At 42.1% G+C, this 27,215-nt stretch overlaps 1 protein-coding gene across 3 annotated transcripts in view; it reads right to left on the bottom strand.

Moving 5' to 3' along the window:
• The window catches only part of kcnq5a (potassium voltage-gated channel, KQT-like subfamily, member 5a), a 110,559-nt gene that overhangs the window by 16,939 nt on the left and 66,405 nt on the right, over positions 1 to 27,215 (bottom strand). For 2 of the 3 annotated variants that reach the window (XM_020481748.2, XM_031823528.1), the window contains exons 2-10: positions 26,568 to 26,658; positions 24,342 to 24,468; positions 12,788 to 12,963; positions 12,408 to 12,533; positions 10,436 to 10,546; positions 10,227 to 10,322; positions 7,693 to 7,787; positions 6,560 to 6,586; positions 1,155 to 1,390 (exon numbers count right to left, since the gene is read on the bottom strand). In XM_020481748.2, coding sequence (XP_020337337.1) covers positions 1,155 to 1,390; positions 6,560 to 6,586; positions 7,693 to 7,787; positions 10,227 to 10,322; positions 10,436 to 10,546; positions 12,408 to 12,533; positions 12,788 to 12,963; positions 24,342 to 24,468; positions 26,568 to 26,658 — 1,085 coding nt within the window. The remainder of the gene's footprint in view (positions 1 to 1,154; positions 1,391 to 6,559; positions 6,587 to 7,692; positions 7,788 to 10,226; positions 10,323 to 10,435; positions 10,547 to 12,407; positions 12,534 to 12,787; positions 12,964 to 24,341; positions 24,469 to 26,567; positions 26,659 to 27,215) is intronic. The other variant, XM_020481749.2, reaches the window with a different exon arrangement.

Below are 27,215 nucleotides of genomic sequence, written 5' to 3'. Positions count from 1 at the left end.
CAGCTTGAATTCTCTGTTACAGTTGAGGTTTATACACTGAGCATACAAAACATTAAGAACACCTGCTCTTTCCATGACATAGACTGACCAGGTGAATCCAGGTGAAAGCGACGATCCCTTTTTGATGTCACTTGTTAAATCCACTTAAATAGTCAGGGGGCTGGAACATAATTCAAAATAATTTGTAGACTGCAAATTGACCTCTAGAATCCCAAACAGATATGTTGGACTAAAACATGATCATTTCAAACCTTGCTTACATTTCTATACAATCACGTATCTCTCTATTATGCGTGGGAATACTTGGGAACAGATTTCATAAATTAAAATCAATTGGAGCTGATTTCCTGGTGTTTAGTATTTTATGTCCAACAACGAAAATGGAAAAAAAAGTTACAAAAAAAATATGATTATTTTTTGCTCAGAAAACTTGGGGTGCCAAATAGATACGGGGGTACCGTCGGTGGAGTAGAGACGCCAAGCAGCCCGGGGTACTTTTGTGACACGTGCAGACAGACACAGACACAAATTGCAACATGGTGAAGAGATGGGGTACACGTAATCATACACGCACACATAGAGGTGCAAAACACATACACAGACAGACATATACTGAGTGTACAAAACATTAAGAACACCTGCTGTTTTCATGACAGACTTACCAGGTGAATCCAGGTGAAAGCAATGATGCCTTATTGACGTCACTTGTTAAATCTAACTTCAATCAGTGTAGATGGAGGGGAGGAGACAGGTTAAAGACAATTTATTGTCTATGTGTAAGGACAACCAGCCAACGTGACACAACTGTTGGAGGCATTGGAGTCAACATGGGCCAGCACACTTTCGGTGGTAGAGTTCATGCCCCAACAAATTGAGGCTGTTCTGAGGGCAAAAGTCAGGGGTGCAACTAAATATCCTAATGTTTGGTATATGGCAGTGGACTGGAACTCCACATGTCATGTTGGAGGATATTGCAACTTCTGTGGATTGCAAGTCTTGACTCATTAATCTACGCCTGTAAGAAAAAAAATCACATACCGTATTCACACGTACGTACACACGCATGCACACCCATTCATGTAACGTACACACGCATGCACACCCATTCATCCCTCCCACACACACACACAGAGGCACACATCCTCTCCACTCACCTTCAGATGGCGAGGTGCGTGATTGGCTCTTAAGGCGTAAGGAGGGTCTAAAGCGGGTGCGGTCATTGAAGCTCCAGCTCTTCTGCACCTTGGCAGGGCTGCTGCGCGTCTCAGCGCCCGCCACATTGTTGCCCGGGGAACAGCGCCGATCGTTGTTGATGGACGTCTGGCGGCTCTTCATGCTCTGGCCGCGTGGGCTTGCCATACGTACCCGCTCCTTAAAGCTCAACTTAGTACTAAAGTGAGAGACAGAAAGACAGTGAGAGAGAGAGAGAGAGAGAGAGAGAGAGAGAGAGAGAGAGCAAAGCCTCTTATTATGCATTCCCCCTGAGAGAGACGTGTGCAGACAGAGTGTAGTCACAGTGTAGTGCACTGTCCTTTTCTCAAACATTACAAACATGCTTACCTCATCCACAATACACTCAGAGTACCCCATCTACTCTCTAAGACAGTGGTCCCTGGTCCCCTGGTCCCGAGGAGATATAGGGTGTGCAGGCTTTTGCTGCAGCCTAGCTGACTAAACTCCACGATTTACGAACAATGTTGTGTGTAATTGCTATTCTTTGGGTTCTGAAATCAGCAGTTTATGATTAAAATGTTATGTGATGTCGGAGCTCCAATCCGCCCAACCTAGTAGATGCTCAACTCAATCGTAAATCGCGGAGTTGAGTTTAATCAGCTAACGGCCAGCCCAGCACTGAAGGAGCTGAATCAGCTGGGCAGAAACAAAAGCCTAAACTCTTTGAAAAGAAGTTGCTACCTAAAACCATAAAGGGTTATTCAATTGTCTCCATATGAGAACCCTCTGAAAAGCACTCTTTTGCTTCCTAGTGGAACCCACCACTAATACAAGATTAAACAGTGCCTTTGGAAAGTATTCAGACCCCTTGACTTTCCCCACATTTTGTTACATTACAGCCTTATTCTAAGGCTGTAATGTAACAATCAATCTACACACAATACCCCATAATGACAACGCAAAACCAGGTTTTTTGAAATTCTTGTAAATTTATAAAAAAATGAAACCGAAAATATTACATTTACATAAGTATTCAGACCCTTCACTCAGTACTTTGTTTAAGCAGGTTTCAGGTTGGATGAGGAGCGATGCTGCACAGCTATTTTCAGGTCTCTCCATAGATGTTTGATTGGGTTCAAGTCCGGGCACTGGCTGGGCCACACAAGGACATTCAGAAACTTGTCCCGAAGCTACTCCTGTGTAGTCTAGGCTGTGTGCTTAGGGTCGTTGTCCTATTGGAAGGTGAACCTTCGACCCAATCGGAGGTCCTGAGCACTCTGGAGCAGGTTTTCATCAAGAAAACATCTTTACCTCAAGCCTGACTAGTCTCCCAGTCCATGCTGCTGAAAACATCACCACAGCATGATGCTGCCACCACCATGCTTCACCGTAGGGATGGTGCCAGGTTTTCTCGAGATGTGACGCTTGGCATTCAGGCCAAATAGTTCAATCTTGGTTTCATCAGATTGTTTCTCCTGGTTTGAGAGTCTTTAGGTGCCTTTTGGCAGATTCCAAGTGGGCTGTCATATGCCTTTTACTGAGGAGTGGCTTCCATCTGGTCACTCTACCAGAAAGGCCTGAGTGGTGGAGTGCTGCAGAGATGGTTGTCCTTCTGGAAGGTTCTCCCATCTCCACAGGAACTCTGGAGCTCTATCAGAGTGAACATCGGTTCTTGGTCACCTCCCTGACCAAGGCCCAAGGCCCATTGCTCAGTTTTGCCGGGTGGCCAGCTCTAGGAAGAGTCTTGATGGTTCCAAACTTCTTCCATTTAAGAATGATGGAGGCAACTGTGTTCTTGGGGACCTTCAATGCTGCAGATATTTTTTGGTACCCTTCCCCAGATCTGGGCCTCGACACAATCCTGTCTTGGAGCTCGACAGGCAATTCCTTCGACATCATGGCTTGGCTTTTGCTCTGACATGCACTGTCAACTTTGGGACCTTATATAGACAGGTGTGTGCCTTTCCAAATCATGTCCAATCAATTGAATTTACCACAGGTGGTCTCCAATCATGTTGTAGAAACATCTCAACGATGATCAATGGAAACAGGATGCACCTGAGCTCAATTTCGAGTGTCATAGCAAAGGGTTTGAATACTTATGGAAATAAGGTATTTCTGTTTATTATTTTTAGAACATTTGCAAAAATGTTGCTTTGTCGTTATGGGGTATTGTGTGTAGATTGATGAGGAAAAACATTGATTTAATACATTTTAGAATAAGGCTGTAACGTAACAAATTGTGAAATAATTGAAGGGGTCTGAATACTTTCCGGTGGCACTGTATGTGGAACTATTTCACCACTAAAAGGATCTAAGTAGAACCATTGCTATACCTGGAACCAAAAAGGGGTTTCCTATGGGGAAAAACGAAGAACCCTTTTTTTCTAAGAGGGTAAACACCTTGTAGCGCTCCAGGACCTCTATAGTAGCTCTTGGGGACTACTGTTGTAGAGATCAAAGGCAGTAGTATGACACTGATCAGTGTTCCAAGACAAAGACAATAACCAGGGAATACCGCAAGATATACAATTTATACAGATGCATAGAAGCTCTCTTCCTACTTATACTGTAAGTAAGCCTGTGCTTAGACATACTGTAGCTTTATAGATGGGTGGGAGATGCAGACAGCCTCTACCTGAGACACACCCTAACCCCTGCCATGACAACAAGAGAAGCATGCAATGCTGTGAACCAATCAGATGGAGTGACAGCAGGCCCAATGGTCAGGCTTGATTCTTCAGGCACCAATGATCAGTGAGCATACTCCCAGTTTCTGTGGAAAATTCAGGAGGGAATATTGTGCTCCAGTAACCATTAGGAAGTTATTCATGATAACAGGGACCTTGCCCAAGCTTAGGTAAAGGAAGATGCATTAATGCCGTGTGGGATGAGTGAGGTCAAAGGTCAGTCGGGGTGGAGGTGACAATTTTTTATGAGGACATGCAGTGGCACCATGCAACTAAGCCAAGAGACCTCAGCAGACAAATGGAGGTCTAGATAGACTGTAGATTTTATGGCGATGAAAGACTTTGTTAAGAGCTCTGATTTCTACACACAGAACTACTTCTGCTATATAAGGGGACCGGGATGCAGTTATTTAGGGGCTGTGTCTGATAAGGGGGTCCAAGGGAGTTGGGGGTCGAAACCAACAGGCAACATGTAACAGGCAGCAGTCCCATTAGACAAGCAAAAGGCTAATACAATTATTTCATGGGGAGGGGGTAGGTGACAGTTTTGGGGTTCTCTCATCATCCTCCATGCACCTGGCAGTTAGTCAGCATTCCCAGAGATCATGTGACCAGGGAGGAGAGGATGCTGGGTAGTGGGTACTTCCTAAATTTCCGTGCGTAATACCTTCTGAAGCGCCTCCTATTACTATGACCTTTACTAGGGAGGTAGGGAGGAAGACAGATAGAGGAGGAAGGGGTTAAAACACCAAGGAGTGGGGAAGGGAGGGACGAGAGACATCTGTACGGTCAATACTGTCAGAAGCAGCGGAGGTTGCTCAGGGGAGAACAGTTCATAATAATGGCTGGAACAGAGTAAAAGGAATGGCATCAAACACCTGGAAACCATGTGTTTAATGTATTGGATACCATTCCACTGATCCTGCTCCAGTCATTACCATGAGCCCGTTCTCCCCAATTAAGGTGCCACCAACCTCCTGTGGTCAGAACTGTAAACTGCCGATTATACAGTATATCTCGCATTCTATGGTCTGATTATATACAGTAGCTCACACACCTTTAGGAGTAGGAGTTACAATACAAACCATGAGAGTAATTTATGGTGGTTGTGTCCTTACATTCTAGATAGTCAGAAGTCAGAAGTTGTGAAAAGAGGGAATTAAGCAGACACACCCCAATTCTCATACTCTCACACATATAAACAGACCACCCACCCACCCACTCACTCACATGCACGCGCACACGCACGCACACAAACACACACACACACACACACACACACACACACACACACACACACACACACACACACACACACACACACACACACACACACACACACACACACACACACACACACACACACACACACACACACACACACAGTGTTTAGCTTTTTAGTGCCTGTTGAGTATATAAGTCAGTTTTACCAGACTAATTTGCTACTGTAAAGCAATTATAACATTACCTAAGTTCTCAACCGTTGATGTGAGCGATGCTTAGGAAAAATCCTATTATACAGCTAATTGTATTGTATACATTTTAGGGTATGAAAAGCTGGGCTATAATTATGATTCCAAAAGCTCTCGCCTAATTGACTAAACCACAACACAAGTTACTTGAGAAGCCAATGAAAGCATACAAAACCTCATGACTTCTAACAGCTTGGAGGATTAGCAGGGAATGACAGTTTGGTTGTGTGTGTGTGTGCTTGGTGTGTGTGTGTGTGTGTGAGTGTGTGTGTGTGTATGTGTGTGTGTGTGTGTGTGTGTGTGTGTGTGTGTGTGTGTGTGTGTGTGTGTGTGTGTGTGTGTGTGTATGTGTGTGCGTGCGGTGTGTGTGTGTGTGTGTGTGTGTGTGTGTGTGTGTGTGTGTGTGTGTGTGTGTGTGTGTGTGTGTGTGTGTGTGCGTGTGTGCCTGTGCATGTGCTGTGCATATGTCTCTCAACATAAAGTCCAAATTTAGCTGCACTGGCATGACACGAGGAATCCACCGTTGCTAAAGGAGCCCTGTATTGTAAAAACGATAACCTGAAATCATACTTAAAGTTACAGATCTCTCTGTCTCTCCCTCCTCCTCTCCTTGTCTCTCGGCCTGCCGACCAAGACTGGTGTTTGACAAGTTAAATAAATACCCTTGGAATGGAAAACGCACGTCATGGTGCAGACATGGTACAGACGCTGGTTTGCACATAACACACACATATCGTAGAAACACACACACACACACACACACACACACACACACACACACACACACACACACACACACACACACACACACACACACACACACACACACACACACACACACACAGTAAGCAAAGAATCACACTCAGATACTCTCTCAAACACGGCAGAGACATAGAAAAGTGGTACTCCAGTCATGGTGGCTTGGAAAACCAGGAGCCAAGAGAGACCATGGTGCTCTGGGAGACATAGGCTGCTACACTAGAGAGCCATTTCTCAAACCAGGATGGTGACTTTCATAGCACTGTTGTTCCCCTCTGACCAGGGACTGATTCTGACCAGGGACACCAGGTGAGTGCAAGCTCTGGCCAAACAGTGACTTTCAAAACAATTTGAAAACAAGGGTTCAGTTTCAACACGTTTATCAACCAGCATAGGTCTTCTTTTTAGAGTGAATGTGTTTGAATGAACCATTGCGTGATGTGTATAGAGGCGAGAGCTACAAACCTGCTAATCGTCTCACCCTGTTCTTTCCTTTAGGTGTTAGTGAGAAGAGAGGAGAGAGAAGAGAGAGATATCAGTCGAGACAAGAAGAGATATCAGTCGTTAATGACAGAGTCTACAGGGTCTCCCTACACCACACACAGGGACAGAGAGATGAAGAAGTCAGCCAGCTTCATACTGTAACGTCCTCCCTGTGTGTATCGCATGCGAGACATGATGTCAGAAGACAAACCGTTAGGCATAAAGAACACGAACCACTACAGTCAAAGCCTTGTGCAAGACCAATTTTGTCAACTAGTTTACAGAACATTGCAGCAGGCACACATGCAAGTAATAGCTGTGCCACTCAACAGGGCTCGGAAAACACCGGCAGACAGAGATAGAAGATAGAAAGGTGTGTGTCCCTGGGCAAAAACTGGTTAAATTAATGTTGTTTGCACGTCATTTCATCCCAAAAATTATATGTGATGACATTGCATTAATGTGGATATTGGTGATATTTTGTGTTTATTTCGCGTTGAATTCACATTAGTTGACAACTCAACCAAAGGTAATTCAAAGCTAGACGTTGAACTGACTTCTGTGCCCAGTGGGGTGTGTATTTGTGATTGAAAAAGCAGATGTTTGTGTTTGCGCCCACACTGGACGTAGACCTATAGGGTGTGTATGTGTATGTTTGCGTGAGAAAGAGCGAGCGAGCGATAAAGCAGGTCGTCCTGTGAATATTTCCAGGATACTCTCATGTGCCCTTAAACACACAGAGAAAACATGGATGTCATTTCTGGACAACATAAGAGTGTTTGTACACTCCGTTTTACTTTCAATGTTTAAATGAATTAATTGAAAACAAAGTTTTTGTAAGTTGGTTCTTTGTGGGTGGACGCCTGGAAATATTGGAATATTTGATGACTGTGGACCTTAAAAAAAAGTCATATATGAAAGTATTGTAACCATACAAGTATCAAATTATAATGACAGCAAAATAAGTATAGGAAGGAATGTCAAAAGGAGTTGACGAGCTGATTAAAACTCAAGTAGGGAGAAATATCCACAAGAGACCAACCGCTAAAAAAAACTAGAGGAGCACAAAGACCAAATAGGAGCAGAGCAGCAGCCATACTTTAGTTGTTACCTACTTTGCAGGACTGCAGGTATGCAACGCCTTCAAATGAGGCTTCCAGGTAGCTATGGAAACCGAGTTCTCATCAGCAGCATAACTACGCCAGACACACTACGTGCAGAGTCAACAGAAAACAAAAGAAAAACAGAGAGAGAGAGAGAGAGAGAGAGAGAGAGAGAGAGAGGGGAGGGAGAACGGGGGGATAATACAAAATAAAACTTGGCCAGAGGGAACGGAGGAGGGAGGAAGGGGAATTGGGGTAAGAAAGAAAGAAAGAGAAATAAAACAAAGAGAGTGATTAGTAAAACCGGTGGTGTCAAGGCATCATGGGGCGGAGGGAGGGGGGGATACATGCCTGAAGGGGGAGTGGGCGCCCTGGTAGTGCTGCCACGTGGCACTGAGGTAGGTACGGGCACCGTCGGTGGAGTAGAGACGCCAAGCAGCCTGGGATATGAGGTGACACGCATAGAGAGACATACATAGACGGGAGCAATGGCAACATGGTGAGGAGATAGGCTACACTTAATACACACACGAATAGAGGTGCACAACACATACACAGATAGACACACATACCAAGAGTGTACAAAACATTAAGAACACCTGCTTTTCCACATGGATTCACCTGGTGAATCCAGGTGAAAGCTATGATCCCTTATTGATGTCACTTGTTAAATCTAACTTCAATCAGTGTCGATGAATGGGAGGGGACAGTTTAACAGAGGATTTTGAAGCCTTGACACAATTGAGACATGGATTGTGTATGTGTGCCACTCAGGCTGAATGGGCAAGATATTGAAGTGCCTTTGAACGGGGTGTGGTAGACGCACCAGTTTGTGATGAGAACTGCATCGCTGCTGGATGTTTCACGGTCAACAGTTTCCTGTGTGTATCAAGAATGGTCCACCACCCAAAGGACACTTGACACAACTGTGGGAAGCATTGGATTCAACATGGGCCAGCATCTCTGTGGAACGCTTTTGCCATATTGGTCCATGCTTTGAGGCTGTTTTGAGGGCAAAAGGGGGGAAGGTGTTCCTAATGTTTTGTACACTCAGTGTATATACAAAGCGAAAGACCAGGGGCTAACAAACAACAGAGATAACACATTCCTGTCGACTGCAGATGTAAGTCCATCTGTCGAGAGAAAATATCTGGTCAGATGAAGAAGTGTTGAGGTCCTTATCAACTCAGCCATATTATACAGAAATGATGAATAGAGCAAATGGAGTTGCCTGTTTGCCTTAAAGCAGTGGAACATGGGAGCTAAATTGAATACATGAATCAAACGAGTAGCTTAATCGTTTTCTTTTCTGCTTGATGTTAAAATCTCTTGAAAAACACAATCTGTGTGTGTTTTGTGTGTGTTTTTGAGTTCATTGTGTATGTTGCGTTGATGGGGTATTGTAATAGTCCAGGTCTAGTCTGATAGGATGAGCTATTGCATAGAGGGAAATCCACCCTGGGCTCTAGTGGAAACAGCTCATAAATATCACCTCTCTATTTCCTTTGGACCTGAGAGAGGACAGAGTCTCAGCCACGATTAGGTATCGACTACACACACTAACACACACACGTGCATGTTTCTACACACACGCATACACATACAGTACCAGTCAGAAGTTTGGACACAGCTACTCATTCAAGGGTTTTTCTTATTTTATACATTGGAGAATAATAGTGAAGACATCAAAACTATGACATAACACATATGGAAACATGTGGTAACCAAAAAAGTGTTAAACAAATCAAAAACTATTTTATATTTGAGATTCTTCAAAGTAGCCAGCCTTTGCCTTGATGACAGCTTTGCACATTCTTGGCATTCTCTCAACCAGCTTCATGAGGTCGTCACCTGGAATGCATTTCAATTAACATGTGTGCCTTGTTAAAAGCTAATTTGTGGAATTTCTTTCCTTCTTTATGCATTTGAGCCATTCAGTCGAGTTGTGACAAGGTAGGAGTGGTATACAGAAGATAGCCCTATTTGGTAAAGCTGTAATCAAGGCAAGGGGTGGCTACTTTGAAGAATCTCAAATATAAAATGTTTAACACCTTTTTGGTTACTACATGATTCCATATGTGTTCTTTCATAGTTTTGATGTCTTCACTATTATTATTGATTGGTACTGTATATAAACACACACACTCTGATACAAAGACAAGTGGGCATGTTCACTTTCTCACACACACACACACACACACACACACACACACACACACACACACACACACACACACACACACACACACACACACACACACACACACACACACACACACACACACACACACACACACACACACACACACACACCAGTTCAGTGGTAGCAGGTGGCACTGTAAATAGGGATGATGGGATCATAGTAATGTTTAGAACAAAATTAATGGAATGATATCAAACACATAAAATACCTGTTTTTTCATGCATTTGATACCATTCCATTCACTCCAATCCTTCCACCATTATTTGCCTTCCTCCCCTCACCAGCCTCCAATGGAACAGTTATAGCATGTCTGGTGATAAACGTGTTAGTGTGTGTTGTGTACCTGGATGAGGCTGGCTGCTGGGTTCCTCCTCTTCTCAAAGTGTTTTTGTCTGTGCTGCTCCTGTACCTTCAGGGCAAAGCCTGAGCCCAGGATACCCTGTACACACACATACACACGATGGACTGAATCTGTGGGTCTTGACACCGCGTTTGGTGAATTAACTTCAAACTGTGTGTGTGTGTCTGTGTCTGTGGTTGTCTGTGTCTCACGGCAGGCAGGGCGAAGAAGGAGATCCCCATCAGAGCAAAGCCAGCTGAGATCAGTCGACCCGTCCACGTCTGAGGAGTCTTGTCTCCGTAGCCGATGGTTGTCAGAGTGATCTAGACACACACATCATCATCACAGAGTTCAGAAGTCACAATACAATAGTTACATTGTACCTCCCACAGCCCCACAAGATGCACAGAAAAACTGAATTATCCACTATTACTCTAGGCCAGTGTTTCTGTACAGCACTTTGAGATATAAGCTGATGTACGAAGGGCTATATAAATAAATTTGATTTGATTTGATTTGATTTCCCAAATGCCGTTTTGTAGTATTTAGGTGAATTCCATTTTCAAATCAGTCAATTCCTTCCTGAATATAAATATCCACCCTATAGAGCCCTCCGGGACTAGGTTTGAATAACACTGCACTTTTGTGTGTTGTGTATTTCAGTGACCTCCTTTCTCTCCCTGTCCCTCCTTGCACATCTAATAGCCCAGTCTCCCCTGACAGACACTGTAAATTACATTAATTGATTGGGTAATTTTAGCAGGTCTGAAGCAGTGGGCATTCATTGTTTGTGTCGACATTGTATAAAGTCTGGTAAGTAGTGCCTGGGAAAGGGAACGGGAGGTGTTTGAAGACCAGCCAAGCATGACCTTGTAGCTCTGTTATGCCACATGGTCATTAAAGGATAAGTTTGCTTTTTACAACAAAATGTGCATTTCTTTTGGTAAATGTGATGGTAAGGGTCCAGATTTTTTTTAAAGCGATTTCACTTGTTTTGGGAAACTTACCCCAACTTACCCTAAACTTACCTCAACCATTCATTTCCTCATCCTCGTTGTGCAGTACGTGCGTGGTCTCTGAAAATGGGGTCTCTGAAAAAACATGCACGAATGCTTGAAAAACAACCAAATATGTCCTTTTAGAAACCGAAACACTGTCAGTATAGTGATGCAGGTCTTTAGTTGTTATATACATGAAACTATGTAATTCCGAAATGTATCCGCAACATTATTCCATTTTGTGAGACTCAAGACGTTTTCCCATATCCAGCTGTTCCATTCGCCGTGAAGCCTGTTGCCACAGGTAACTGCCAAAATAAAGGAAACACCAACATAAAGTGTCTTAATAGGGTGTTGGGTCCCCATGAGCCACCAGAACAGCTTCAATGAGCCTTGGCATAGATTCTACAAGTGTCTGGAACTTCCTGTGTGGAAGCACCTGCTTTCAATATACTTTGTATCCCTCACTTACTAGTGTTTTCATTTATTTTGGCAGTTACATGCAGAACGACAGACCGGTATCTCTCAAGTCACAACACAATGCAATATAATGTTGCAGATAAAGTTCAGAATTACACAATTTCATGTGTACAACTTATAAAGACCTGCATCACTATACTGAGAGCTTTTCCATTTCTAAAAGGACGTATTCGGGTGTTATTGGAGCCTTTGTTCATTTTTTTTCAGAGCTCCCATACTACACAAACAGGATGGTTGGTGAAAGGAATCCCTGGTTGGGTGTATGTTTCTCCAATACAAGTGAAATCGCATGTCTGGACCCTTCGATAATGTGCTATTTACATTTTTTTTGTTTAGTTGATTTTGTTGTATTTTTTAAAATCTTAAAGTCATATTATAGACTGGTCGGCAAGTCCAGTAAAGATATTAAAGCTACTCTTTCTCTTTGTCTTTCAGAGATGGGCTGGTTAGGTTGTTTTCTTGTAGCTGCTGATTAAACTTCAGTCCTGTGACTATCAATATGGGCTACATAGAAACATCTTGATCAAACTACAAATCATTGTGTGTATGTGAGGAGTGTGCACGTGTGTTTGTATGGTGTATGCATGGGCCAGTGTGTGTGCGTGTGTGTGTTTGTGCGTGTGTGTGTGTGTGTGTGTGTGTGTGTGTGTGTGTGTGTGTGTGTGTGTGTGTGTGTGTGTGTGTGTGTGTGTGTGTGTAGACTCACTGTGCCCCACCACAGAGCATCAGCATAGGTGGCAAAGTCTTTGTTGAACTCCTTCTCCACAAGATAGACCAGGAACGAAGAGAAGATAAGCACCAGGAACCCAATGTACCAAGCTGTCACCAACTCCTATAGGGAATCAATGTATTATTTGTGTAAACAAATATATCCAATCTCACTGTATTTGTTGTGTCAACCAGGTCCTAAATCCCTAAAGATCAAGTTGAGGTGACAGTGAAGAAAACATTCACTAGCAAGAAAGCTTGAGAGGAACCAGACACTAGGGAGCTCATCCTCCTATTTTTTGTAGGAGAACAGAGTACATAGGACTATGTAGGCCAGACTGTTGTCCATGCTGAATTAGACTACAAACATGGTCGTACCTTACTGTGCGCGTAGACAACAGATCCCAGTAGTTTCCAGGTGCCCCCTCTGCGGTCCATGCGCACCATTCGCAGGATCTGCAGGAAGCGAAGGCTCCTCAATGCTGAGGTGGCAAAGATGTTACCTTGGCTACCCGCTGACACCACAGCAATGGAAGCTATGAGTACAATGATGTCTGGAAAGAGACAATGACAGATAAAGGGGAATGGGGAAAAGTCACCAAAACCAACTTCAATGCTATAGTAGTATTTACAGTCTTGTAAACTTCCATGAGAGCCTACCGATAATGTATTGCAGTGTGTATGAACGACACACGTGATACTATCACACAAAGGCGTAACTTTGTATTGCATATTGGGGGGGTCAGGGTCAATGGCTTCCGGGGTCAGCACCCTTCTGTGGGGTTCTGGGGGCATATCCCTCATGAGATAATAAATAAATAAATAAATAGCTGTGAAATGAAGGGAAAATACATCCCAAACATTCCTGATCATTTTGTCATTATATCCCAACCACAACTGAAATAGCCTGCCAATAATTTCTGTATTACTTTAAATTGTTAGTCTAACTCTAACAGTTCCGAAAGTAACCACGTTTGGCAATTTGTTTGAAGAATGACTGTGAGAAATTCTGTTCTTGGGTTTGATTGAACATTTGCTACGTTGCGTAACGGCTTGTACTGAACAACACATTTCCCCAAAACGTTCTTCATTGTTCTTGAACAGACTTTGAGATAGCCTATGTTTGCTCAATTTGGTGGGTGTGGCAGGATGTGGCTTGAAGTAGATGTCTTCACGGATCCAACAGACAGGAAATTCCGAGATCCGGCTCGGGACCTGAGCTGGTCCTACATTTTGAGTTTTTGTCTCCGATCTTGGTCGATTCTGATATAATTGCCACGTGTCTCAGGTCTGATATAATTGACACGGGTCTCGAGTATGTGCAAATAAAACGTATTTATCGACTGGACCTGATTAGATCCATCCTCTCTTCATTTATTGTGTGAGGTGATTAGAATTGCTAGAGCTTTTTATCTGTGTCAGCTAATTGCAACTCATTAAAACGTATTGCTTATATCCTGCTAAAACTGGTTCCGGCTGCTCACCTCACATGCGCTTGCTTCAGAGGAGAGAGAGAGAGAGAGTGAATGAGAGGAGCCTTGGTCCAGGCTACTATTGATTACGAAGGAGGCCTTTTCATTGAAGGAAAACAAAAGTTAGACGAGAAAAAGTATAGTGAAAAGATGCCGACAAGGGGACAATACTGCCGTGGACAAAGATGAAAAGAACGTTGGCACAGCTAAATGGACTGTGTGATGCTACTCGCTATTCAGGTTTGATGCAATTTTAGAATTGATCATATTTATTTGATTTTTTAAATTATTATTATTATTATTGTATATCATTGTTATTATTGTATGGCTATTTATCAATCTAAACCAGTGCAAAAAGTGTTTTGTTTCATTTTGTTAAGACATTTTTGTTGGCTAAAGTCCGTTTGAATTGCCTTTTTAATTTTGTGCTCATTGTCATTAGCCTATTGCTGCCATTTGTTGATTAAGCACCCGCTTTTCTTGGTAATTGCTTCACACTTTTAAAGGTTTAAACCAGTTCTTTAAAACTTCTGAAATCCCGTTAAAGGGATCGATATGACAACAGCCAGTGAAAGTGCAGGGCGCCAAAGTCAAAATAACAGAAATCTCATAATTAAAATTCCTCAAGATAAAAGTATTTTACACCATTTTAAAGATAAACTTCTCGTTAATCCAGCCACAGTGTCCGATTTCAAATAGGCTTTAGAGCGAAAGCACCACAAACGATTATGTTAGGTCAGAGCCAAGTCACAAAAACACAGCCATTTTTCCAGCCAAAGAGTGGAGTCACAAAAAGCAGAAATATAGATAGAATTAATCACTAACCTTTGATGATCTTCAACAGATGACACTCATAGGACTTCATGTTACACAATACATGTATGTTTTGTTCGGTAAAGTTCATATTTATATCAAAACATCTCAGTATACATTGGCGCGTTATGTTCAGTAGTTCCAAAAACATCAGGTGACTTTGCAGAGAGCCACATCAATTTACATAAAAACTCATTATAAATGTTGATGAAAATACAAGCGTTATACATGGAAATATAGATATACTTCTCCTTAATGCAACCGCTGTGTCAGATTTCAAAAAAGCTTTACGGAAAAAGCAAACCATGCAATAATCTGAGTACGGCGTTCAGACAAACAAATACATATATCTGCCATGTTGGAGTCAACAGAAGTCAGAAATAACATGATAAATATTCACTTACCTTTGATGATCTTCATCAGAATGCACTCCCAGGAATCCCAGTTCCAGAATAAATGTGTTTTTTTTCTCGATAATGTCCATCATTTATGTCCAAATAGTTACTTTTGTTAGCGCGTTTGGTAAACAAATCAAAACTCACAAAGCGCGTTCACTAGTTGCAGACAAAATGTCAAAAAGTTCCGTTACAGCCCGGAGAAATTTGTCAAACGATGTATGGAACCAACTTTAGGATGTTTTTAACATAAATCTTCAATAATATTCCAACCGGAGAATTCCTTTGTCTTCAGAAAAGCATAGGACCCGGAGATACCTCTCATGTCAAATGCGCGAGACCAGCACCTGACTGCTGCCAGACCTCTGACTCATTCCCCTCTCATTCAGCCCCACTTCACAGTAGAAGCCTCAAACAAGTTTCTAAAGACGGTTGACATCGTGTGGCCTTAGTAAGTGCAACATGACCAATATCCCACTGTATCTTTGATAGGGGCTGAGTTGAAAATCGACCAACCTCAGATTTCCCACTTCCTGGTTTGATTTTCTCTCAGGTCTTTGCCTGCTATATGAATTCTGTTTTACTCACAGACATCATTCAAACAGTTTTAGAAACTTCCGTGAAATGTCAGAATTATAGCAGAGATAATGATTTATTTCAGCTTTTATTTATTTCATTACATTCCCAGTGGGTCAGAAGTTTACATACATTTGGTAGCATTTCGTTTAAATTGTTTAACTTGGGTCAAACCTTTCAGGGAGCCTTCCACAAGATTCCCACAGTAAGTTTGACACATTCCTCCAGATGGAACTGGTGTAACCGAGTCAGGTTTGTGGGCCTCCTTGCCTGCACACGCTTTTTCAGTTCTGTTCATTTTTCAGTTCAGTTCATTAAACGAGTTTTAATGACGCCAACCTAAGTGTATGTAAACTTCCGACTTCAACTGTATTAATATATATATATATGCTATTTTTTACATTAGTAATCAGACGCTTTGCTATGAGACTCAAAATTGAGCGCAGGTGCGTCCTGTTTCCATTGAACATTCTTGAGATGTTTCTACAACTTGATTGGAGTCCACCTGTGGTAAATTCAATTGATTAGACATGATTTGGAAACACCTGTCTATATAAGGTCCCACATTTGACAGTGCATGTCAGAGCAAAAACCAAGCCATGAGGTTGAAGGAAATGTATGTAGTGGGGCAGTAGTGGCGCAGTTGTCTAAGGCACTGCATCGCAGAGCTATCTGTACCACCAGAGATTCTGGGTTCAAGTCCAGGCTCTGTCGCAGCCAGCCGCAACCGGGAGACCCTTGGGGCGGCTTACAATTGGCCCAGGGTCGTTCGGGTTAGGGGAGAGCTTGGCTGGTAGGGATGTCCTTGTCCCATCGTGCACCAGCGACTCCTGTGCCGGGGGTGCGCCGCGCACGCTGACACGGTCGCCAGGTGTACAGTGTTTCCTCCAACACATTGGTGCGGCTGGCTTCTGGGTTAAGTTGGCATTGTGTCAAGAAGCAGTGCGGCTTGGTTGGGTTGTGTTTCAGGGGATGCACGGCTCTCGACCTTCGCCTCTCCCGAGTCCGTACGGGAGTTGCAGCGATGAGACAAGACTGTAACCATCAATTGGATACCATGAAAAATACAATACAGGATTGTGTCGAGGAATTGAAGGTCCCCAAGAACACAGTGGATCCTCTAAAGCTCTGTCATTCTTAAATGGAAGAAGGTTGGAATCTTTCTAGAGCTGGCCACTCAGCCAAACTAGCAATTGTGGAAGAAGGGCTTTAGTCAGGTAGGTGAACAAGAATCCAATTGTAACTCTGACAAGAGCTCCAGAGTTTCTCTGTGGAGATGGGAGAACAGAGAGATCCTTGATGAAAACCTGCTCCAGAGCTCTCAGGACCTCAGACTGGGCGAAGGTTTACCTTCTAACAGGACAATGACCCTAAGCACATAGTCAAGACAACGCAGTGGCTTTGGGACAAGTCTCTGAATGTCCTTGAGTGGCCCAGCCAAAGCCCAGACTTGAACCTGATCGAATATCTCTGAAGAGACTTTAAAATAGCTGTGCGGCGAAGTTCCCCATCCAACCTGACAGAGCTTTAGAGGATCTAAAGAGAAGAATGGGAGAAACTTGTAGCGAAGAACCGAGGCTTTTATCGCTGCCAAAGGTGCTTCAACAAAGTCCTGAGTAAAGGTTCTGAATACTTATGTAAATGTGATATTTCATTTATATATATATATACATTTGCAAAAATCGATTTGTCATTATGGGTTATTGTGTGTAGATTGAGGAGGAAAATATGGAATTTCATGCATTTTAGAATAAGGCTGTAACGTAACAAAATGTGGAAAAAGTTAAGGGGTCTGAATAGTTTCCGAATGAACTGACAACGATTTTTTTTAATTATGTCGGTGTCTGGAACATGATTCTGAATATGCTACACATCGAATCAGAACAAGTCGTTTTTTGTCGGCAGTTTTTAAGGACACGTAACTGTGGAACATTTGGTCAATTTCGCTAATTTGTTGATGGTGCTGGAAGTGCCCAGTCGGATATTTCCTTTTTGCTCTCTCTCTACTCTCAAATCTGAACGGGTCTCTCGGATCCGAACTGGCATGGGTCTGTTTGCGTCTATTGTTAAACTTGCCTTTTCGGGAACAGGTCTGATTGTCCTCGGGTCCATTTGGAACGGCTCTCTGTTTTTTTGGGACCCGTTAAGACCTCTAGCTTGAAGAAATGAGTGACGTATTTGAAGGACAGTAGTGCATTTTGAACCCACAACCCAACACCTCCCTGTTTTTTAACTGGTTGTTCAGAACAGCACCGTTTCCATTTAATTAAATGTTGCAATACGTTTTTTCATACTGAACACAGCCCTGGTGACTTTGCTATAAATAAATAGGCTGAAGCATGCACATCTGTATTTGTGCTAATCATTAGCTAGATCAGTGCTTCCCAAACCTTTTCAGTCATGGGCCCCCTTTTATCATGGGGGAACATCCTATCATGAAACGGGGACAACTTTTACTCATCAAGAAACAGTACATACAAACACCAGTATCTGGTTTCTCTTCCAAATTGAAATCAAGAAGAATATTTTTATAAAGGAGAAATAAACCAGTTTACTGTTGCAAGGGGTGAGCCAATTTATTTTGTAGGTTTTCTCAGTTGAAATAAAATATAATGGTGATTTTGGAAGCATTCTTAGGGTGATTATTAGGTTGATAAACATGATGAGTGCTTTCCCCCCTCAATTTTGGCCTTCACATTTGTTTTCTAAACATAAATAGGTTGCTGCTGTTGGTCAGAGGCTGTGAGACAGGCAGGGTCCTCTGACAGGGGAGAGAAACAGGCTTGCTTGAAACTACTGGTTTCAGAGAAACAGCCCTTCTCTAATTCTGTAGCCTACTAGAAACCAGTTGTTTCAAAGCTTATAATACTACCAAAGTTGTCTTTGAACTCACTATATTGAGCCCAAAATAACCATTAGCAGTTATTCATCGATTTTCACACTCGTCACTTAGCAATAGAAACCTTCTGCATTTAAATGTTTGTATATATTTATTCATGCTTATGAATTTACCATGTTAAATGTGACTGTACTTATTTACTTCTTACAAGTTAGGTCACAGAATTAAGGGTTTTATTAAGAAGAGAGAGGAGAGAGAGAAAGAGAGAAGCTATTGCTCCATTCTCCTTACAAGCATTGCGCAACTTTCTTTCCCTTCACAAACCATGGCCTCTGAGGACCAGGCCAAACCAAGCATAATTGGCGGCGGGGGGATCCAATCATAAAATTAGGAATTGATTAATACTGTGTAGTGTAAAGCCACAGAAAGCCAGTAGCTATGGTGGGAAAATGGTTTCCAATACATCAAATTTATCATGGTATATTATCGGGAGGGTGAAATTGACTGTTGATGCCCAACACCAGAGAGAGGGCCAGAGGCCTCAACTGTGTTGATCTGGAGCCCTAGGACTGGTTAAGAAAATAGGCACGTGTACTGGAGGAGTCATCGCAGGGATCTAAAAGTACCTAGTATTCACTTTCACGTGATCAGAGGAGAAAGGGAAGAGTATAAGAGAGAGTTAGAATAAGAGGGTCAAAGAGGGTTTACACAAACCCACATACTTAGTGCCATCACAGCGAGGGTCCTGAAGCATACAAACCACTATTGCTCCTACAGTAAACCACGACAATATTGTGTTTCGCTCAAATTCACATCAATCACATTTCAGCAAACACATTTCAAACTCTGAAACTAACCTTGGATGGTTTTAGTCTTCTCTATTGAAAGAAAACATAGATTGTGATCTAGGTTTTTGGAAACTGTGTTTATCCTTTCTTTTATGAGAACTCAATGCCAGCTTCTGTTCTTCCTGTTTGTGTATTTAAGTGCATTATCTTTCAATCAGAAATCAGCCTTGTTGAAGATCAATTGGTGAAGTAATAGGGCCTTTGCAGTGCAGCACACACACCGATACAACAATATACAGTGCCTTCGGAAAGTATTCAGACCCCTTGACTTTTTCCACATTTTGTTACGTTACAACCGTATTCTAAAATTGATTAAATTCAAAATTGTCCTCATCAATCTACACACACAATACCCTAGAATGACTAAATGAAAACAGGTTTTTATAAATGTTTGCAAATTAATTAAAATAAAAAGCAGAAATACTTCATTTACGTCAGTATTGAGACCTTTTGCTATGAGACTTGAAATTGAGCTCAGGTGCATCCTGTTTCCATTGATCATCCTTGAGATGCTTCTACAACTTGATTGGAGTCCACCTGTGGTAAATTCAATTGATTGGACATGATTTGGAAAGGCACACACCTGTCTATATAAGGTCCCACAGTTGACAGTGCATGTCAGAGTAAAACCCAAGCCATGAGGTCGAAATAATTGTCAGTAGAGAGCCGAGACAGGATTGTGCCGAGGCACAGATCTGGGGAAGGGTACAAAAATGTTTTTGAGGCATTGAAGGGCCTTAAGAACACAGTGCCCTCAATTATTCTTAAATGGAAGAAGTGTGGGAGATGGAAGAACCTTCCAGAAGGACAATCATCTCTGCAGCAATCCAACAATCATGGCCTTTATGGTAGAGTGGCCAGGCGGAAGCCACTCCTCAGTAAAAAGCACATGACAGCCCGCTTGGAGTTTGCCAAAAGGCACCTAAAGGTCTCTCAGACCATGAGAAACAAGATTCTCTGGTCTGCTGAAACCAAGATTGATCTCTTTGGCCTGAATACCAAGTGTCATGTCTGGAGGAAACCTGGCACTATCCCTAAGGTGAAGTATTGTGGTGACAGCATCATGCTGTGCGGATGTTTTTCAGCGGCAGGGACTGGGAGACTAGTCAGGATCGAAGGAAAGTTGAACAGGGCAAAGTACAGGGAGATCCTTGATGAAAGCCTGCCCTAGAGTGCTCAGGACCTCAGATTGGGGCAAAGGTTTACCTTCCAACAGGACAACGACCCTAAGCAGCCAAGACAACGCAGGAGTGGCTTCGGGTCTGAAAGTCCTTGAGTGGCCCAGCCAGAGCCTGGCCTTGAACCCAATCGAACATCTCTGGAGAGACCTGAAAATAGCTGTGCAGAGACACTCCTCATCCAACCTGACAGAGCTTGAGAATATCTGCAGAGAAGAATGGGAGAAACTCCACAAATACAGGTGTGCCAAGCCTGTAGATTTGTGTGCCATACCTAAGATTTGAGGCTGTAATCGCTGCCAAAAGTGCTTCACCAAGTACTGAGTGAAGGGTCTGAATACTTATGTAAATGTGATATTTCATTGTTTTTTATATATACATTTGCAAAAATGTATAAAAACCTGCTTTTGCTTTGTCATTATGGGGTATTGTGTGTAGGTTGATGAGGAGTTTAAAAACAAATCCATTTTAGAATAAGGCTGTAATGTAACAAAATGTGGAAAAAGTCAATGGGTCTGAATACTTCCCTAATGCACTGTATATACACATTTCACTAGATTTAGCGTAAAATGTATTTGAAACGCATGCATATACATTTGCATCTTTGCTCAATGCATGTAACGCCTGACAATATTCCAGAAATGCATAGCTATGACATCTAGTCTACAGGGTGGCCAAATTGCTTCCTAATTTGGCTTCTTAAAGTACTTTTTAGGTATTGATCAATGGAGATCATTTTTGGGGCCCACCAAGCCAAAACATTGCCGGCGATATAATTGAAATTGTGATGATGAGTTAAAAAAATATTTTTATTTCACCTGATTCACACCCAAAAATGTATTGTTAAAACATTTCTAGCCTGTCTATATACACTGCTCATAAAAATAAAGGGAACACTTAAACAACACAATGTAACTACAAGTCAATAACACTTCTGTAAAATCAAACTGTCCACTTAGGAAGCAACACTGATTGATAATAAATTTCACATGCTGTTGTGCAAATGCAATAGACAACAGGTGGAAATTATAGGCAATTAGCAAGACACCCCCTATAAAGGAGTGGTTCTGCAGGTGGTGACCACAGACCACTTCTCAGTTCCTATGCTTCCTGGCTGATGTTTTGGTCACTTTTGAATGCTGGCGGTGCTTTCACTCTAGTGGTTGCATGAGATGGAGTCTACAACCCACACAAGTGGCTCAGGTAGTGCAGCTCATCCAGGATGGAACATCAATGCGAGCTGTGGCAAGAAGGTTTGCTGTGTCTGTCAGCGTAGTGTCCAGAGCATGGAGGCGCTACCAGGAGACAGGCCAGTACATCAGGAGACGCCGTGGAGAACGTTCTGCTGCCTGCAACATCCTCCAGCATGACCGGTTTGGCGGTGGGTCAGTCATGGTGTGGGGTGGCATTTCTTTGGGGGGCCGCACAGCCCTCCATGTGCTCGCCAGAGGTATTCTGACTGCCATTAGGTACCGAGATGAGATCCTCAGACCCCTTGTGAGACCATATGCTGGTGCGGTTGGCCCTGGGTTCCTCCTAATGCAAGACAATGCTTGACCTCATGTGGCTGGAGTGTGTCAGCAGTTCCTGCAAGAGGAAGGCATTGATGCTATGGACCGCCCGTTCCCCAGACCTGAATCCAATTGAGCACATCTGGGACATCATGTCTCGCTCCATCCACCAACGCCACGTTGCACCACAGACTGTCCAGGAGTTGGCGGATGCTTTAGTCCAGGTCTGGGAGGAGATCCCTCAGGAGACCATCCGCCACCTCATCAGGAGCATGCCCAGGCGTTGTAGGGAGGGCATACAGGCACGTGGAGGCCACACACACTACTGAGCCTCATTTTGACTTGTTTTAAGGACATTACATCAAAGTTGGATCAGCCTGTAGTGTGGTTTTCCACTTTAATTTTGAGTGTGACTCCAAATCCAGACTTCCATGGGTTGATACATTTGATTTCCATTGATAATTTTTGTGTGATTTTGTTGTCAGCACATTCAACTATGTAAAGAAAAAGTATTTAATAAGAATATTTCATTCATTCAGATCTAGGATGTGTTATTTTAGTGTTCCCTTTATTTTTTTGAGCAGTGTATGAGCAACAGGGTTGACGTGTTACGCTCGACACACTCAGTTTTTCATCATTAAACACTAGAACATTACCAAAAAGAATAGAACCAGCTCGCCTGCTTTTACGCTACGATTTGATGTTCAATGTTTATTTTGAAATAGTTCAGGTAACCAGGGTTGACCTTAAAATGAGGGACAGACATAAATGAATCACTAATCACAAAAAAATTGGAAACTTTGTCAGAGCAACAAAATAACTAGGGCTTCACAATGATGGTTCTAGAAGTCCGAGAGGGTGCACGGAGGGACATGTCAAAATGCAGAATTTTGGCATTTTAGCAAGTCTTTATTAATATTGAAAATCAGATTTATTAAATCTCCATGTGGTCTATATTATAGGGCACTTCATTTTATATAACAGGCTTTTAAAATTGAATATTGGTGCATCATTTCTACTTAACATATCAAAGGGGCACAAAAGGCACTCGTTTCGTGGAACCACCCAGTACACGTTAAGTTCTGCCTCTTGGATGTTGGCTGCAATGCACTCCTCAAGTTTGTTTGTTTTTGTCATATGCACATGAAAGACATGGAGTCACTACATGACCGATAATGTATCATGTTTGTAGTCATTTAAATGCATGTAAGTGCATGTTAGTGCTTTTGGTATGTGTCAAGTACATAAAAAATGCATATTGATAAAATATATTGTAGCGGTGGCAGCCTATTAGAAGACTTGGAGGTGTGGCTTGTTGGGACGTGGCTTTGTCATAGTGCATTTTGTCATCTCAGTTAATGTGCTACAGTATGTTGTGTTCTGTGATTAAAGGTTAAGCTTGTACACTGCCAGTTCTGTGGTTTTAATGAGACTGACATAAGTGCATGTGATACCAAAGAACCTACTAGACAGTCACCATTTTGTTCCAATATAACTTGGCAAATTTTGATATTTATTATACATTTTAAATTAAAATATATTTCTTACAAATAGATTTAAATGCATATGGGAATATATTTTAAATATATATTCTAAAATGTATTCTTTAATGCATTTCAGAATGTGTTTTGACATACATTTCTGATGCATTTAACATATATTCTGATATACATGTTACATACATTTATATACTGTATACAGGTAACTGCAAAAATAATGCAAACAATTGAGTAAATTTTGAGAGCATGTGCTTCTACACTGGTGTGGTTCCTGAGTTAACGTCCAATCATGCTTAGGATCATGTATAAAAATCCATTATTCTGGCCATTATTTTGGCTATACCCAATAGGATGACAATGCCCGCATCCACAGGGCACGAATGGTCACTGAATGGTTTGATGAGCATGAAACTATGTCAACCATATGCCATGGCTGTCTCAATCACCAGATCTCAAACCAGTTGTACACTTACGGGTGATTCTGGTGTGGCACCTGAGAAAGCGTTTTCCACCACCATGAACAGAACACCAAATTATAGAATTTCTTGTAAAAAACGATGTCTCATTCCTCCAATAGACATTCAGACACTTGTAGAATCTATGCCAAGGTGCATTGAAGCTGTTCTGGCTGGTGGTGGCCCAAAGCCCAAATAAAAAACACTTTATGTTGGTGTTTCCTTTATTTTGGCGGTTACCTGTATATTTCAAATATATTCCATAATATATGTTGGAATATACAGTATATATTTATTTTACATTTCCGGTATGGGTACACACGCACACGCACACACACACACTTACCTATAACACAGAAGGGTTTCCTGGAAAAGCGGAGGCGTCCCTGCCAGCCCCTGTAGCGACTGCAGCAGCCTGCGCTCCATATCCTGATGATGTACTCCAGCCCAAACACCACGATCATCACAAACTCCTACACATGATATGATACAAGACACACATGATATCATAGACCATTATTGTCAATCAAGAGGCGATGGGAGACAGTTTAATATACTGCAAAATGGTATATTTATTCCAGACAGTTTTAGTATAAAAGAAAATGATTAATAATGATCACCAATAATCAATATAGCATCTCGGGTTGTTAAATTTGATAAGCTATAGCTGCAGTAAATTAAATGTCTCCATTATTCATGTGTTTTCATTTGTGCGGTGCTGCAAGATAACAAGAGAGCAGTCATGAAGATTAGTATGCAGAGTGTTGCATCTGTGTTGTTTCACTGCAGCACACACACATGTACAGTTCACACACACACATTATGTTCATCACATACACATACTCTTTTGACTCATCACATACGCTGCTGTTACTTTTAATCTACCATGTTGCCTAGTCACTTTACCCCTACCTACTGTATATGTACATATCTCCCTCAACAACCTCGTACCCCTGCACATCAACATGATACTGGTACCAAGTGTATATAGCCAAGTCATCGTTACCCATTGTGTATTTATTCCTCGTGTTATTATTTTTCTATTCTATTTATATATATTTTTCTCTCTACATTGTTTCACTTCAACACACACATGTACAGTTCGCACACACACACACACACACACACACACACACACACACACACACACACACACACACACACACACACACACACACACATACACACACACACACGCAGTCAGAGGCAGACCCAGTAATTAATATGTTTGCAACCCAGTACCCCATGTAGTCTATAGTAGAGAGGCTCTAATTGCTGTGGATGATAAAAAATGACACAGGTCTACACACACGTCAGCTACCCTTGAATGTAAGTGACATGCTTGCATCCCACTCTGGGAACAGTTTTTAAGATTCTTTACAGAAAATGTAAAAAATATTAGATCCCAAATTGACAGTAGCCAACACCCTACCAGCATTTCTGGTCAGGAGACACGTCTCCCGTAACTGTCTACTGCTTCCTTTAGCTTCTTTTGAGCAAATATACTTTGAGTCCCTCATTGACACTATAGCTCACATGAAGACCTCCTCCTGCCCCTTGGACGTGATCCCTACTAGACTACTCAAAAAGGTTATGCCTACTGTTGGCCCCGAGCTGCATTTACAGAAGATTGTCCAGTCTTGCTTTTATCATCTAAGAAATATAACTAAAGTCAAGTATTTTATTTCAGTCAAATCAAATTGTATTGTATTTGTATTTGTCACATGTGCCAAATACAACAGGTGTTGACCTTACAGAGAAATGCTTACTTACAAGACCTTAACCAACAACATAGTTAAGAAAAATACATGTTAAGTAAAAAATAGATAAGTAAAAAAATAAGAAATAAAAGTTACAAATCTGGAGAAAGTTATACATGCTTTGATTTCCTCTCACCTAGATTACTGTTACTCTTTGTATACATGTCTCAGTCAGGAATCGCTCAGCTTTTAACAGACACCAGGAAATGTAACCATATCACACCTATTTTAGCTTCTTTACACAGGCTACCAGTCAATTTTAACATCAATTTCAAAATTGTATTAAACATGTTTAAGGCTTGGTTTGGCCCCATCCTATATCTCCAGGAAGCAGCCTGAGATCCTCTGGCAGGGAACTTTTGACCACTCCAAAGTCTAGGTTGAAAACTAAATGGCATTTGCCATTCGGGCCCCTAAACGTTGGAATGGTCCATCAGAAGAGATCAGGTTTGCAGATTCAGTGCCTCTTTATAAATCCCCATAAAGATGCTTTACTGTATGATTTGAATGAGCTATCTTTTTTTATTCTCCTTACGCCTTTCTTTGTTAGCAATTGTGTTTATTTTATTATGTGAAACCTTTGTTACTTGTATTGGAAAGCGCTACGGGCTGGCAGGGTACCCTAGTGGTTAGAGCGTTGGACTAATCACCGAAAGGTTGCAAGTTCGAATCCTCTGGTTTGGAACGGAGTCTTCAACTGCAAGGGGGCGCTGCGATTCCACTCCATTGAAATGGTCCCCATTGAAATGATTGACATCCAGTGCAATGCAATGGACTGCTAATTTGTAATGTGAATGAGGCATTACACTCACCAGGATGAGCAGAAAGTGGTTGGACAGGTCCTGATGGGCAGGGATTGTGGAGAACACTGACAGGACCAGACAGCCAAACACCAAGATGAACCTGACAGAGAGAGAAACAGACATACACTACATTAGATAACACATATATCACCTACAGATATTATGCAATACACATGAAATCAAGGTCAGGTCGCGCTGTCAGACAAAACCCCCAGCTTTATTACTGTAATGAGGTACACTGCTGAGGATAAAACTGCAGAACTAGTAGTTGACACAGTATGAAAGTGTGTGATGATTATACTGTGTTAAACTCTTTTCTCCCTATTTTTTCATCTTCTGCTCACCTTTATTGCTGCCTTCTCCCCTCTTCTCCATCTCTTTCTCTCTAAGAAAGTCCACTCTGCCTAGGGCTATAGCTGGTACAGGATTTTTCCATTTCATTAAAAAGACTATGTTCATCTTGTCAAGAGTCAGCAAGAGGCATTTTGTTATTTTCTTTGTCTTATGACTTGCTCTTCCCTCATGCTCTGCCATGAGTGTGTGGGTGAGTGTCACTCTGTAAGTCTTATCTCCACAGCTCTCACCCCTCACCCCTCTTCCCTCTTTCACCTCGCTCACCCCTTTCTCCTCTACCATCTCCTTTCTCTCCTCTGTCTC

Source organism: Oncorhynchus kisutch, linkage group LG4, assembly GCF_002021735.2.
Source record: "Oncorhynchus kisutch isolate 150728-3 linkage group LG4, Okis_V2, whole genome shotgun sequence".
In the NCBI taxonomy this organism is placed as follows: domain Eukaryota; kingdom Metazoa; phylum Chordata; class Actinopteri; order Salmoniformes; family Salmonidae; genus Oncorhynchus; species Oncorhynchus kisutch.
The sequence above is the reverse complement of the archived record's forward strand: the minus strand, read 5'-3'. Positions and strand labels throughout refer to the sequence as shown.